The 14,327-nt window shown below is 46.1% G+C and overlaps 2 protein-coding genes across 2 annotated transcripts; both read right to left on the bottom strand.

The window, feature by feature from the left end:
- Positions 1 to 3,099: 3,099 nt before the first annotated feature.
- LOC123104042 (dicarboxylate transporter 2.1, chloroplastic) lies at positions 3,100 to 7,548 on the bottom strand. Its single transcript, XM_044525763.1, has 4 exons — positions 6,676 to 7,548; positions 5,034 to 5,347; positions 3,708 to 4,156; positions 3,100 to 3,454 (listed from the first exon to the last, which is right to left on the bottom strand). Exons 1-4 carry the CDS (start codon positions 7,435 to 7,437, stop codon positions 3,339 to 3,341), a joined length of 1,641 nt encoding a protein of 546 aa, XP_044381698.1. The 5' UTR covers positions 7,438 to 7,548; the 3' UTR covers positions 3,100 to 3,338.
- Positions 7,549 to 8,147: 599 nt separating this feature from the next.
- Positions 8,148 to 14,321, bottom strand: LOC123104043 (queuine tRNA-ribosyltransferase catalytic subunit 1). The gene is made up of 16 exons (XM_044525764.1): positions 14,291 to 14,321; positions 14,099 to 14,150; positions 13,182 to 13,275; positions 12,543 to 12,721; positions 11,912 to 11,962; positions 11,125 to 11,181; positions 10,877 to 10,997; positions 10,595 to 10,661; positions 10,455 to 10,496; positions 10,145 to 10,250; positions 9,895 to 10,005; positions 9,296 to 9,367; positions 9,101 to 9,202; positions 8,973 to 9,019; positions 8,856 to 8,883; positions 8,148 to 8,669 (listed from the first exon to the last, which is right to left on the bottom strand). The coding sequence occupies exons 2-16, from the start codon at positions 14,114 to 14,116 to the stop codon at positions 8,511 to 8,513; spliced, it is 1,254 nt and encodes a 417-aa protein (XP_044381699.1). The 5' UTR covers positions 14,117 to 14,150; positions 14,291 to 14,321; the 3' UTR covers positions 8,148 to 8,510.
- Between the last annotated feature and the right edge of the window lie 6 nt (positions 14,322 to 14,327).

The following is a 14,327-nucleotide window of genomic DNA, read 5'->3' as shown; positions in this document are numbered from 1 at the left end:
TGTCCATATGGTGAGCCAGGTATAGAAAAGAAGAGAGTGACAGGTGGGGTCGAGGGCGGACACAGACGGACGACGAGGACGCGAAGACGTCCGCTTTCTGTCCGCTTTGGCCCCAAACCGAGAGCAACTTTGGTTTAGAAATGGGGCAAAAGCGGACACAGACCGGACGAAACGTCCGTATGCTCCCATGCGTTGGGTCGTTCGGTTTGTCCCTTTTACTTCAAAAGGACACAAACGAACGATTTGGGGTAGAAATAGGTCACGGCTGGAGTTGGCCTAAACAGGGACGTCGTGGGCGTGGAGAAAGTGAGAGGCGCCGGGCAATTCAGCGACGGGCCGAGCAAGCAAGCAAAGAGGCAGGCACCTGCCCAAAAGGCCTCGTCCCCGGCCGGTCTGCTGGAGGGCCAGCCACTAGGCCGGACCGCGCTAGGAAAGCGATGCGTGCTCTGGCCCATTGTCGTCGTCATCATCGCCCCCTTTTCTCCACGTCCAGCATGCATCGACCGATGGGCTGCACCACGTACTACTGCTGCTACTCTACTACAGTGCCGTGCACGAACCGCCCGACGTGCCCCACACGCACCCACCACCCATGGCCGGACCCGGACGGATTCCTCCATCCCCCTCCTTCCCCACCCCCTTCCCCGCGCAGACGGGGCAAAAGCCCTCGCGCTTTATAGGTGAAAAAACAGCCTCGCTTTTCCTCCGGTTTCCTGCCGGACCAGAGCGGCAACCATGGCCCGAGACGAGAGGAGATCGGTGCGGTGGGGTAAAAACCGCAGCCCCGGCAAGGTTTCTGCGTGCGTGCGTGCATGGCATGGCACGGCCGCCGCGCTGTCGCGTCGTGCGGGTGGGCGCGCGTCGCCGGAGAAAGCGCGCTCCCCTTTTCCGCCCCCGTCTCAGCGACTCAGCGTCGCGGTCGCTGCTCGCAGAAAAGGTTCCCGCTCTTCGCTGACACGGTAACAAAGTTACGCAGGAAAGTGTGGCCAGCTAGCTATACTAGGCCGGGGCTAGCACTTGACGGAGTGCTAAATTAAACGAAAGCTCCATTGCCATGTCAAGCTCGTGCTCATAGGAGTACATGATACCTCCCTTTCGAGAAAGATCGCACTGGTAATGTACCATATATACTGATCATCGACGACAATTGCGACCTCAGAGCGTTGCATGAAGACTTTCTGGCTGTCACCGACAAGGTCAGGCCGGCTTCGATATGGGAGCGACGACAGTGATGCGTCGGCGACTCGTTCTGACGGCGACAATGGTCGTTCGATGGTCCATGGACCTCGATGTATTTTTTATTATGTTTGAGCTGCTTCATACTTCCGATGAATCTACATAATATATCTGATCTTTTTGCAATAAAAAAAAGAAAAAACGTATCATACTGATCGTGCGTGTCGACTAGGCGAAGAAGTTTCTTTTCTTCCGTTGTCCGGAGCTCAGGTCGGGGCCCTGAGATCGAACGGCGTTTGGTCTCCACTTCCGTAGGCTATGCGCTGGTAGGACGGACTAGCTAGGCATTATCATGGCCGATCGATCGCGTATGGAGTATCTCATCTTTCCTCTTCTTCGACAGGCGCAAAAGCGAGCTCTCTTGGTTTCGGTTTCGGGTGAGCCCTAGCTAGCTACCCAGCCGGAGACTTTTCTAGGCCGGGTTGGCGACGTTACGCTCTTGCCTGATGCGCGCCGAGGCGGTAGTGCGTTTCCCTACGCCTAGCTAGCGAGGCGACGTTAGCTGACGCGTACCCGATCGACATCGGCAACGGCAACTCTAGAACGTTCAGTCGCAAGGGTAAACCGTTGCTGCATCGACTTTGGCCGGTCGGTGCCATCAAAGCCTCCGGCGCGGCGGCCTCGACCACGCGCGCGTCCGCGCTGCCTGGACGGGCATCATCGGTCGCGTTAACATTCACGCCCGTGGCGATCCGAGGACGGGTAAATGCGGAGCGCGACGCGACAAGAGGCGGGCGGGCGCGCCAACAGGAGCTGACGAGGCTTCCGGGCCACAGACGCTACGTGAGCTGTGCATGGCGCATGTACGTACGTGCGTGCGTGCGTGGCGGGCACCCGTCGCGTCCGTCCGTGGAGCAGCGGAGCGGGCGCGGGGACGGGACCATCCTATCGCTTCCTTTCGAGTTGGTTACGATCAGGTCGGGTGGTCCAGGCCAGCGGCTGCCGGAGCTGGACCATGCATGCGCGCATACGGCTGAGCTGAGCTCCGCGCCCGTCTAGAACAGTGCGACGTACGTACGGCGCGCGCCCGACGGGATGGGATGGGCTGGGATGGGATGGGATGGGACGTGGGCGCGGCGCGGCGGGTTCATGGCGGGGCTTTCGGTTGCGCCCGGGCGAAGCTGTTGGCGCTGTAGCGGGAGCACGGAGGGCTCCGTCCCCGGTTGGTGAAGTGCGCACCGACGGCGACGGGTCGCGCGTACGTAGGTAGATGTGTGTAGATCGGCATGTGTAGTGTAGGTCCGCAACGGCGTGGTTGTTTGTAGTCTTGTAGATGCTGGTGTACAGTGGTACTGGTGCCCCGCTGCGCTCCGCACGCATCGTGGATACGTGCGCTCCTTTTTTTCTACTTCCCTTAACTTAAGCATGTTCATGTCAGTGCCAAGTTCAACCAGGAGAACCTTACACCCGTTTGAGCGACAGTTATTTGCGGACGGATGAAGTAGTTTTTACAGCAGATGTTGGAGGAAGATCCACTGAAATTGTTGTGGATCTTCTTAACTTTGCCGCAAATTACTTTAGCTTGTGCATGGATGGACATCGCAGTGTGTGACATTTGCTTGATGCAATTGTGTGAATTTTCCTCTTGGGTGTGTGCATAACACAGGGGTGGAAGATCAACAAAATTTGCTGCAGGTGCTACACATATCGGTAAAGATGTGCTTCATATCGTGTCCAGGTTAATATTTGCTGCAGGTGCTAGCTGCACATTTGTTTTTGTTTTTACACATGTTGCCCTGAGTTACTACTTGGAGCGCTTCGATTCTTCGCTCAGATAATACTAGTACTTTGGGGAGGAAAAGATGCATGTAAAAATTGCAAGTTCAGATTTCAGAAACAGAACAAGTACTCCACAACCATAGAGAATACTGTAACAAGATTGACATATTTTAGCACCAAACTGTTCAGCTCCGATCTACATTTCCAAGACAGAAAATGGGGAACTGTACAAGATGGAGAGGAAATGACCGAAGGCTTGACACAGACAATCTGTTACATTTCCCTATCATCAACAGACCACCGAAGGAAGATCACCCCGGAACCATGGACAGCTCAGTGAGTTCCAAAGGAAAGTCTTTGGTCGACTAACAGTGCAGCTACTGTCAATAAAGCCCGAGAAATTTCCACCAAAAGGTGCCAACAACTCCCCATATCAAAGCATTAATCAGGGCTGTTACAAAGCCCAGCCTGAATATATCTGGAAGCTCCAGGTACCCCGCTGCGGAAGGAAAGCAACAGGTTACTGACTATGTGAGCTTATCGATATCAGCAGTCTTACTGTTTTAGCATGATATATAGATATATAAAGATGATCGACACAACATAAACTAAATTAACTGTTTTTCTAATTCTACATGTTTATTTGCGACAATTTTTCTTTTTGCCTTTTCCGGCCTGTATGTAATCTACAGCCACATGCAAATGCAGGGAAATTCCATTTGAAAATACAGAAACAAAATGAATCTGCGTACCTCCAAAATATACCGCGGCTTGCCCACTGCTATAGTGTGTTAGTGCGCCAAACAGATTTGTGTTGAATGCCAAAGCAAGTGCGGACAGCACACCAGGAACACCAGCTGCTACATGCATAGCCAGAAACGCAGAGTATAGAGCTCCAACATGCCCCGTTTGACTCGCAAATAGATAGTGAACGAAGAAGTAGGAGGCCTCAAGAACAACAAAAGCTGCAGGCCAACTCAATGAGAAAGATGAAAGCAGCTTGGCGACAGAAGTTGACATCCACGACACAATTCCAAGGTCTGTGAGCTGTCCGGCCATCGCAACTAGAACTGCAAACCAGGACAGTGTATCCCATGCTGACTTCTCACTCAAGCAATCATCCCAGTCTAGCACACCAAGCAGGAGAAGAATAGAGAGCCCAAGCATTGCAGCAACAACACTAGATACACCAATAGCATCCCTGCACAGATATTGTGAAATGGATTATGCAGTGAGACATCATGACCAATAGTCCAGTTCAGACAATATGTGACGCAGAGCAATTAGGGCACACGGCATGATATCTTGTACTCCATCTGTTCATCAACTGAACTCCCCCAACGACTTATATTTAGGAACAGAGGGAGTAAATGGTATTCTGATGCTCTGTCTGATTCATGGTTCTGGCCATCAGATATATCGTATTTTTATAACATACTAAAGGGAACTAAAAATAAACAAGCAGAATAAGGTGGCGTTTGAAATGAACATGTAGAACTGGAAGTAGGATTAGGAGCAGAAATGGGATAATACTGAGTTGGGTTTGGGACTGAGATACAAGTTTTCACTTCGAACATACAAAGGCAGTTATCCCATTGGTTTCGATTCATCCTCCAGATTAAATGTTGTTTCAGTGCAAACATCTTGAACAATGAATAAGTAATTCCAGACTTAAGATTATAAACATATAGCTGAATTTTTTATCAATATCGGTGAACAGTTTTAAATTCCAGACTTCAGATTACAAACATATAGCTGAATTTGCTATCAATATCGGTGAACAGTTTTAAATTAATTCATAAACTGAAATAAAGTAAGATTATTCCAGTCATACTTGACTAGGCGCCTATCAATTAAACAAAATTTCTTTCTGAAGCAAGAGTTCCCCACAATTTCCCGTCAGTTAAACAGTATATCACATTGATAGATCAATGTAGTCAATTTAGAGGAAGCACTAACCTATGAAAATCTCAATCAACACTACAAACTGAAAACAGCATAGTAAAAGACACCACAAGCCGCATGACATACTACAGGTCAATATTATGGGGCACTTTATTACTAACATAGAAGCTTACCCAAAAACCCATAATGACACTGCAAGAATCATAGTACCAATCATAACCCACTCATTCTTGGTCACTGGACCCATGCGCTCCAGCTTCTCTGCAGCTAAAGCTGGGGCCTCAGGTGTGTCCTTTATTTCAGGGGGGAAGATTTTATATAGCAAGTATGGTGTTGCTAGCAGAGACACAATAGCTGGCAAACTAGCAGCCTGGAACCATGACACCCATGGATTCGCAACTACGATACCAAGCTCCTCTGCTAGCTTCAAGCATAACAGATTTTGTGCTGCAGCAGTCAGGAAGAGAGCACTTGAGTTACTACCTGCCTGCCAAGAAACAAAAGAGCATAATAGTTATGTTTTTTCAAGACGTCATAATAGTTATGTTGTAAGAAATGCTGGATGAATTTAATTAGTCAGTCACATATGAACTTTATTAGAGTTGAAACTGCACATACCATGGAAGTTCTAGAGCATCACTGTTGTTTACAACAAATTAAGGCTAGGCCAGTAGATAAAACGGCTTTAACCTCACTCTTGCATTGTTACTTGTAGGTTGGGTTCTGTTTAGTTAAGATAGGATGCAAGCAAGAAGCAAAATCTTCATGGTTGAGTAGCTTTCCTGCTAGGATGGTTAACTTCGAGCACAACGGTTTTAAGAAATCATCAGTATACTTTCCATTTAGGATGGTTGGCATTGGTTTTATAATGAAAGGCACCCTTCTTCCTAACACCTCCATCTATTTCCTACATCAGTGATCTCATGGTCATCATTCTCCATGCACGAAATGTTATCATCATTATCCAGTAAAACAAATACTCCGTACTTATAATTTAAACCTGTAAATAGGCTCTAGACGAAAGTTAGACTAAAATGGCTGGCCTGGGTCTTACAGTTGATCAGATTGATTCGCACCTCCCAGTGGCTTACCTTAGTAAACCCTACGATATGGACCAAGCTTAGGTTTCATATTTCAACCATGCCTGTTGTGTTTAACTGTTTGTCACTTTTTATTTCCAGATAAGTTTTCTTCAGTTCAACTTCATCAATTTACTGAATAATGTTGTCAGGAATCAGGAATCAGGTGAGCAATGCACTACTCTAGTTTCGCCGTAGAATCCTCCAACTGATAAGATACTCCCTTTAGAAAGGCTGTTGAGAAATCACGAAAGTGAAATACACAAAATAACAAACTGACATGCTAGAGCTCCAAAATTAATTTCAGCACTGGGGGGTGTACACTAAATAACTTCTGACCAAGCAAGCATCGATTTGACGCATATAGGATTACAGGTTCTTGCACTAATTGCGCCTAGGAAAATCATGCTAACACCCCACATCACCCAATCAGTAACAAAGAAATGTTGCACCACCTTTAACCTGTGCAGAGCACCGCTCCACAAGAGGTTAATATAATCAAGGTAACACGATCGGCAGTTGAGCACTGAACCCTTTCTGAAACAAAAACGGCCGCGGGAATGCACCCTTCAAGAGTTCAAGTGTTGTGACAATTAGCAACTGCGCATCTGGCGCATTCATTTGTTAGAATCCTATGGTGGCAGGATTGTATGATCGATCTATTCTATGGCCAAATTACCAGCACCAAGTTCATCAAACCAGCATTGAATAATGAAAATTAATTTACACCACTTACCTGGAACTGGGTCATCACAAGATATGAGCCGAGCTTCCGCGACGACGGGTCGTTAGGCTTGCTGCCTGCCGAGAGCGAGAGTGACTTGATGATTGGTAGGAAGACGCCTCCGGCCCTGGCGGTGGTGCTGGGCATGGCCGGCGCGATGCAGGCCTCGCTGACGGTGAGCCCGTAGGAGAGCCCCAGCGTGCTGCCCCCGAGCCACTTGATGAAGTAGGTGGCGATGCGATCGCCGAGGCCGGTCTTGACGAATCCTCGCGCGAAGAAGAAGGAGATGACGATGAGCCAGATGACCTCGTTGGTGAAGGCGGAGAAGGCGGTCTCGAAGGGGAGCGTCCGCGTGGCCACGGCGGTGGTGAGGCCGAGGAAGGCCCAGGCGCCGACGGGGAGCGGGCCCAGCACGAGCCCCGCGATGGTGGAGAGGAAGATGGAGAGCAGCTGCCACGCCTGCAGGGTCACCTCGGCGGGCCGCGGCGCGAGGAAGCGCACGGCGAGGCCGGCCGCCAGGGAGACGATGAGCGGGACGAGCTTGGCGCCGGCGGGTTCAGCGCTGGCCTCCGCGTCGGGCTCGGGGCCGGGCGTTTGGGAGGCGAGGAGGTGCCGGGCGTGGCGGCGAGGGGCGGGGGAGAGCAGGCGATGCCGCGAAGAGAGGGGGCGGGATGCGAGCGGGAGGGGGAGGTGGAGCTGGCGCCGGCGGAGGTGGTTCGGGGCGGGGAGGAGCAGAGGCGGGCGGTGGGAGACGGCGACCCGGAGGCGCTCCATCGGCGCCGGCGGCGGGAGGACGGCGGCGGAGTGGTCCAGGAGCAGAGGCGGGCAGGTGGTTTCAGAATTCAGTCCCCGGAGATCGACTTGTAATGGCTGCTTTTTGAAATAATCATTTTTAGCATAGATACTAACGGCGGAATCTGCGATACTAACGCCTTGCGGGTTTCACCCGCTGACATGTGAGGCCGTGTGCTGGGCCTCCGGGATGGACCCACCTGGCAGCGGGTAAAGGAGCAGCGCTGTGTCGCCCGCGTTTTTTGTCGGGAGATACTAGGGCTCGGCGTGGGGACCAGTCGCAGTCGCTGGAATCTGTGTTGGTGCTCACCTGTGCGGTGCGGCTGAGCTGAGCAGCCTCGTCACCGGTGGTGGATCCCGCGAGGTATCGCGTTTTGACGGGAAGCGACGGCCAGCAGGGGGCCGACACGTGGCGCCAGTAGATACTGGTTGCCAGCCCTGTCCGCCGTCCGATGAGAAATGGACGATCCAGATGACCAGCCAGGTCATTTTCCTGAAGATCGCACACATTTCCCACGCGACATTTTCCATGCCTTGAAACCGACAGCGTTGCAAAACCACCTGCCAGTGGACCACCAACAAACCCTAAGCACTACAAAGAAATCCACAAAATACACATTCAAGCCAACAAAGAGTGTGAGGAAGACCAGAGTTTGGACAAAGAGTGTGAAGTCTCGAGAAGCCATGTTCAGTGAAACAAAATGACCTGCGTCACAGTAACAATTTTCGTGAGTATAAATAATGATGCTGTTACAACTTCCCGTGGACTGTCCTTGCAGCAAAAACATTTGCAGCAGCTTGCAAACAATCAATGACAGATACGTACTATAACACCTTGGAGACTATCAAAACCTATGGGCGGCTGACTTCAGCATACTGTTGGAAAATTCTATGCTGAAGCAATGGATGAGAGCCAGGCCTACAGTCTATGACCCAAAAAAAACCTCGTGAAAACGCGTCATGTTAAGTATGAGGGATCACTTCCACGCGACAACCCTCCCCTATAGTCAACTGGTATCGTGGTATCCGTAATGAATGCCCCTGAGCGTTCCGCGTCAGGGGCATTTGGTGGGAGGGCAGAAGTCCGAAATGTCGACGCCGGCAGCCTCCATTGCGTCGTGCTGGCAGTTGGTCGGGGTGCAGCACTCCGATATGTCGATGCCAGCAACCTCCATTGCATTGTGAACCCACTTTGGCACGTCGCCCTTTGGGAACTGCCATCATCATGATTTTAGTGTTTACAGGTAACACAAACTACTAAGAAAGATAATAACAAGACAAGAGTATGGTTTTAGCTCTGTAGATGATTGGGTGGCGATGGTATAAGGAAGCAGTTTGTTGCTCAGCTATTTTTTATTCAATCATATATGATAGAACAGAGATTGCAGAGCAAAACAAACCTGCACCCTCAAGAATCCTCTAACGAATCTGCAAACATGTCAGCAGAATTTCGTTATTTAACAGCACACAATTTAACTGAATAATCAGGCAGATTTATGTCGAATAAGACAACATACTCTGGAAATCGCCCTTCAAGAATCGACATGTGGAGATCTCTACTTAACTGAAACAGAAATGAGAGTGATCAAACAATAGCCAACTATGCTCAAAATGAACAACTCAGCCAAAAAAAATGACAGGATACCCGCGCCATAAATGATAAATTGTGATATGACAGCAGTTGAGAACCCATAGGATCTTTCGTGACCAGACAATGCAAGTATGCACGGGTATAGTTCTTGCAGACCTGAAAAACAAGACAACCATGTTACAGAACTCCAAAGATTGTAATTATATCAATCAGTTTACCACTTTGTTCCTAGTGTTGTTGAAGCCATACCATACATGGACAGGAAGGATCAATGGGCCGTTCGTCAGTTGCCATTGCATTTTGTTTCAACTTCAGAACACCCTAAGATGATGCAGAAAAAAATAAGTTTAATAAATCATTGACGGGAATTAAAGTTAAAGGGGTAGATAAACTAGATTAGCACCAACTTAGAAATTAAGATTATCTTAACATAAGCTTAAAGCCTAAACCTGCTATAAATGTGCCTGCCTCTACAACAAGCACAGTTAATTTAGACAGTACACCCAACAAGCATAAATGCCAGGGTCCCCATTGCAACACCATCAAATGGCTTATCAGCAAGTCCAGCTTATGGGGTTTCTAGAAGAAACAATATCCCCTCCCATTCACTCACACGGGCACACCTCTCATGTGAGTTCGCTACAGTAATGCTGAGTGAGGAAAGCACAGAGGATGTGATCTCAGAATTTCGAATGGACTATGGTTGCATATGTTACTGTTCTTACCCATATCAAGCTAATGTAAGATAAGTTCTTTGAATGCCAAAAGACTGAAATATATCAGTGCTAGAATAAAATGCTTCACCCAGCTTGAATTGCATAGGGCTGTCAGGGACAGAATTTTCCTACCTCAGGCACAAGTGCGCTCCCAAAGCGAGCAGTGCGTGTTGGATAGACACAGTCATACATATCTGCACCCAAAGCACTGCATACTACAATATCAAGTGGATAACCAACACCCTGCATATCAGAAAAACAGCAACCATTAACCAAACAAGTTCTGCGTGCTGCGTTGTTGAAAGCTGAAACAAGGGTGAATTGTATCAAGCACAATCTATAATCGGCTTAACATGAGCAATTTGAGAAGCTTATAACTTACCATAACATATCGTGGTTTATCTTCAGGCAATCCAGCGGTGCACTGGGCAACAACACGCCAAAACGAGTCTTTATCTTCACCACCTGCAAGACCACCAATGGCATATCTAGCAACAAGAAATTCAAAGTTTGAGCCACTGAACTCTTGAATTGCAGGGAGTCGTGGAAAATACAAAAAAACATATTAAAAAGGATTAACTTTTCAAGTATGTGACAGATGTTGGAGATCGTGGAAAAACGAAAAAGATCTTTTGGCTGCATATAAGAAAATTGTGCATGGAATTTATGGGTGAATATTTAGTCTGACATACCCGGGAAGGTTCCGCTCAACCAAGCCCCTCACGCAAATATCTCTGGAATTACAAGAGTTGCAAAGTAACTTATCAAACTGCATTGATTGCATGAATGCGTACCTTTCATGCATGTACTACAAGAAGCCATATAAACTAACCTCAGAACCGGATCTAATCCTCCTTGCACAATCCCAAATAAGTTTTGAACATCAGGTTTCTTGTGAGCTACATGTAACATTGGAAGGAAAAAAAATACCAGACTTTAGTTAACCATGCTTATTGCAGTTTCAACTGGTCTTCAATACATCTTAAAGCCATAGGATAAGTAGAGGCAGTGAGTGACATGATGCTGAGCATTAACTTGAAGATGGGAAATAGTTGATTACAAAAACCAGATGAGCATACAATTTGGCCAAGAGTCACAAGACTAATAACCTTACCAGCTATGCACCTATCAATCCAACGAAGGGTACGATACATAGCTTCCTCTATCCTCGGGCCGGTAATTGTTGTCTTAACAACATCGTCAAGAGCCATGATTATATCAGCTCCAATGTTGTTCTGCATTCATGTCCCAGAAATATGATGAACGGGCACACAAGTGTTAAGGTGTAAAATCAGGATTTTTTTATAGCAGAAGTCTAGTTCACAGTGACTCAACAAAAAATTCGTCAAGGAAAGGACATACCTGAATATGGATTGATTCCTCAGGCGTCAAGAGCATGGGTTTCCCATCAACGGGTGACTGTAGATTGTACACAGAAGAATAATAAAATTAGAGAATGTTCAAAACGGAAAGCAGTTCTCCGCAGCAGTAAAGTTTATCCAGGGACCAAGAGAAACAAGTAAAAATGCATCATAAAATGCAGGGGAAATTCATTTCCACAAAGAAAGCTAAAGAAACTTTCTGCTTTTAGCATCAACATGAAAATCAACATAGTAGATGGACTAGAAAAAGGATAGCATTAGACATTGTACACGATGACAAAATGCGGCAACATGACACTTGATTATTCATTATTCAATATCTGCCAACTAACAATACCATCAGTTAATTGTACATCAGTCTCACAGGACCACTTGAATTTCTATTCACCTTGTCATATTGAAAATTACAGTTGCACAATTGAAAATAACAAGATTACATGGGAAAATGAAAATACAATTCAGAAAATAAAATGTACTATATAGAAAGACATTTAAATAATAACAATTCAGCTTTACGATGAAAAAGTAAAATCTTAATACTTGCCAGCCCTAAAACAACCTGAACCTGCCTAATTATTTTGTTACCATATGATAACAAATATGGGCATTATTTCAACGAACCAAGAATCAAAAACAGTGCCCTACCCTAATATATACCCTAATTTAATCTGACTATAGGATATTCATGTTACAAAAGTAAGAAACCAAATTGAAGCTGTGTTTATGAAGAGCAAGTGTATGAGATAGTAGGTAGCTGTAAAGGGTACCTGAAATGTAACTCCTTCCTCAGTAATGTCAGCCAAATGCAGCAAAGAAACCTAAAACGATGTTGACAAATTAGTAACATTTCAGAAGCAAACCTAAATAATTGAAAGGGGCGCTAAGCTAAATAAGTGATCATGCCAATGGTAATATTCCAACAAATGCTGGCTCTCCACTTTTGAATAGATATTTGACTGGAACCATGCTAATGTAAAGATCACAGATGGAACTCAGCAGGCCATTTAATATCTACTCCCTCCGTTCCAAATTACCCGTCGTGGTTTTAGTTTAAATTTGAACTAAAACCACGACGAGTAATTTGGAAAGAAGGGAGTAGCAAACAACTACATGTTTCAAATTTTGCTCAAAAGTGGAACCAAGATTTGATGTGTAGAGCAACTAATTGCTGGTAGAACCAAACAGAAATATTAGCCATCGCATATCATTAAGCCACTGCCAGAAATCAACAATTATCACACACGATTTAAAGTAGAGTACAGTAAGATTCATGTAGAATGGAAATGACAGATGTTATTTAGTATTGACTTAGCTGAGTTAGTTCTACAAGTTCAAATAGTGAATTAGAACACTTAATTAATGTGAAAGGATAAATAGATAATAATGCTTTGGAGCAACCATTTGGAAACCACCAGAGTCAGTCAGCAATGCCCTTTTCCAATTCATAAACTTGTGAAGGCCACCCAAGTCATCAATAAGTTGAGAGCCAGGACGAAGTTCAAGGTGGTAGGTATTTCCAAGAATAATCTGACAACCTATAGTCTCTAGCTGGTCTGTAGTCAAGCCTTTTATTGTACCTGGGCAAAAGAAAAAGAAAAAAGAAAGAGGAATGAAACAAGAATAATTGTGAGATGCAAGAATCACACACATCATTCCACAAATTTGTGTCACATCCAAAATCTCTTAATCACAGTATGAAACTGAACTAGTTTAATGGAAACAAGTACAGCCAAGCTGGGTTAACCGAGAATAGTAACTAATTATTGAAGTCGATATTTGCTTTAGTGAAGATTGGAGAGTTAAGACATAGAAACTAAGAATTTCTGATTTTCCATGAATAATACAATGCTAGAACATTATTCATCAGCACATGTATAAATCCGACATTATCCATTCAAGTCACCTCTAATTGCTCGTATGATCTCAGTTATACAGTACAAAAAAACAGCAACTTCATATTTTACACACGAAAAGGTTCCATTTCAGACTGAACTAGCATATGGCAGAGAAATGGTACGAGATCCAGAAATATAATACCTTGGGTACCAACAGGCATAAAAAGTGGCGTTTGACAAGTAAAGTGTGGCAGAGTTAACCGAGCTGCGCGAGCACGATTAAATCTTCCTAACACCTGCAAGCAGAAAACAAAATAATTTTCACCCCAGATTCATCTTTATGGTCAATGCTTCATCTTTAAACAAACTTTGATATTTATGTTCCTGCTTGCTAGAACTTAGATTCGATCAGCCACCCTCCATGATTTTGTCCAACAGAGGTAATGAGGTTTGACAGGCAGCAATATGAGCTGGCAGTGGTGCCACTACCACTGTACCATCTCTCTGTATCATTCTGAGAGCATGTACCACGTGGAGCCACTTCTCAAACTATTTCCCTTATTCTTTTTCTTATTATATGGAGGTATGGACCACTATAAGACTATAAGCCTCTGAAGAGTAATAAAGAAAGAAAACTTGAAGATTTTACCTTAAGACAGGCACCAAATACAGTACCAGGTAAAGACAATATGTAACTCTGAAAAACACGTGCCTTGGGCAGTAGGTGCATTAACTCTGGAGTGCTGGTCAGTAGGAGTACTACTACAGTATTACTAGTCAATAATGATTCGGTGTTAAGATAAAACAGTATTAGCCTAATTGGGAGTCTGTGGTTGCAGAAAATAATCTGGATCAATATATTTATGTAGAACACGACATTGCATCGCATCCAGACGTCATATTAATTTATCAGCTAGAGTACGGAAGCGGTACAATCTTATCTACTTCGTCACCACTAACTTCTTCAGCTAAACTCCAATTTGCGCAGACCGAACAAAGAAACCGCCGGATTTGCTTCTCATCTCTATCTCAGGAATCAAATGGCACCGACCAAACTACAGAATATGAAATCTCGAAGAGAAAGCGAAGCACATGTTATCCATTAAAACTTGGACAGACCTCGAACCGGAGCGCCATGGACGGAGGAGAGGTCGAAAAACGGAGCCGGAACCTGCGCCACCAGCATTCTCAGTTAGCTCGGCAGACGAACTCGAAGGCGCGAATGGCGCAGCCGCGCAGGGGAGGTGCTTCTCTTTTGGCGCGAAACAGAGCGTCGAACGCGAACCGGCGGAGGAATCCGGCAAAACTAACCTGAGCTGAGACGTTGGGCGGTAGGTCTTGTTGTAGA

This window comes from Triticum aestivum, chromosome 5A, assembly GCF_018294505.1.
Source record: "Triticum aestivum cultivar Chinese Spring chromosome 5A, IWGSC CS RefSeq v2.1, whole genome shotgun sequence".
Classification (NCBI taxonomy): domain Eukaryota; kingdom Viridiplantae; phylum Streptophyta; class Magnoliopsida; order Poales; family Poaceae; genus Triticum; species Triticum aestivum.
The sequence above is the reverse complement of the archived record's forward strand: the minus strand, read 5'-3'. Positions and strand labels throughout refer to the sequence as shown.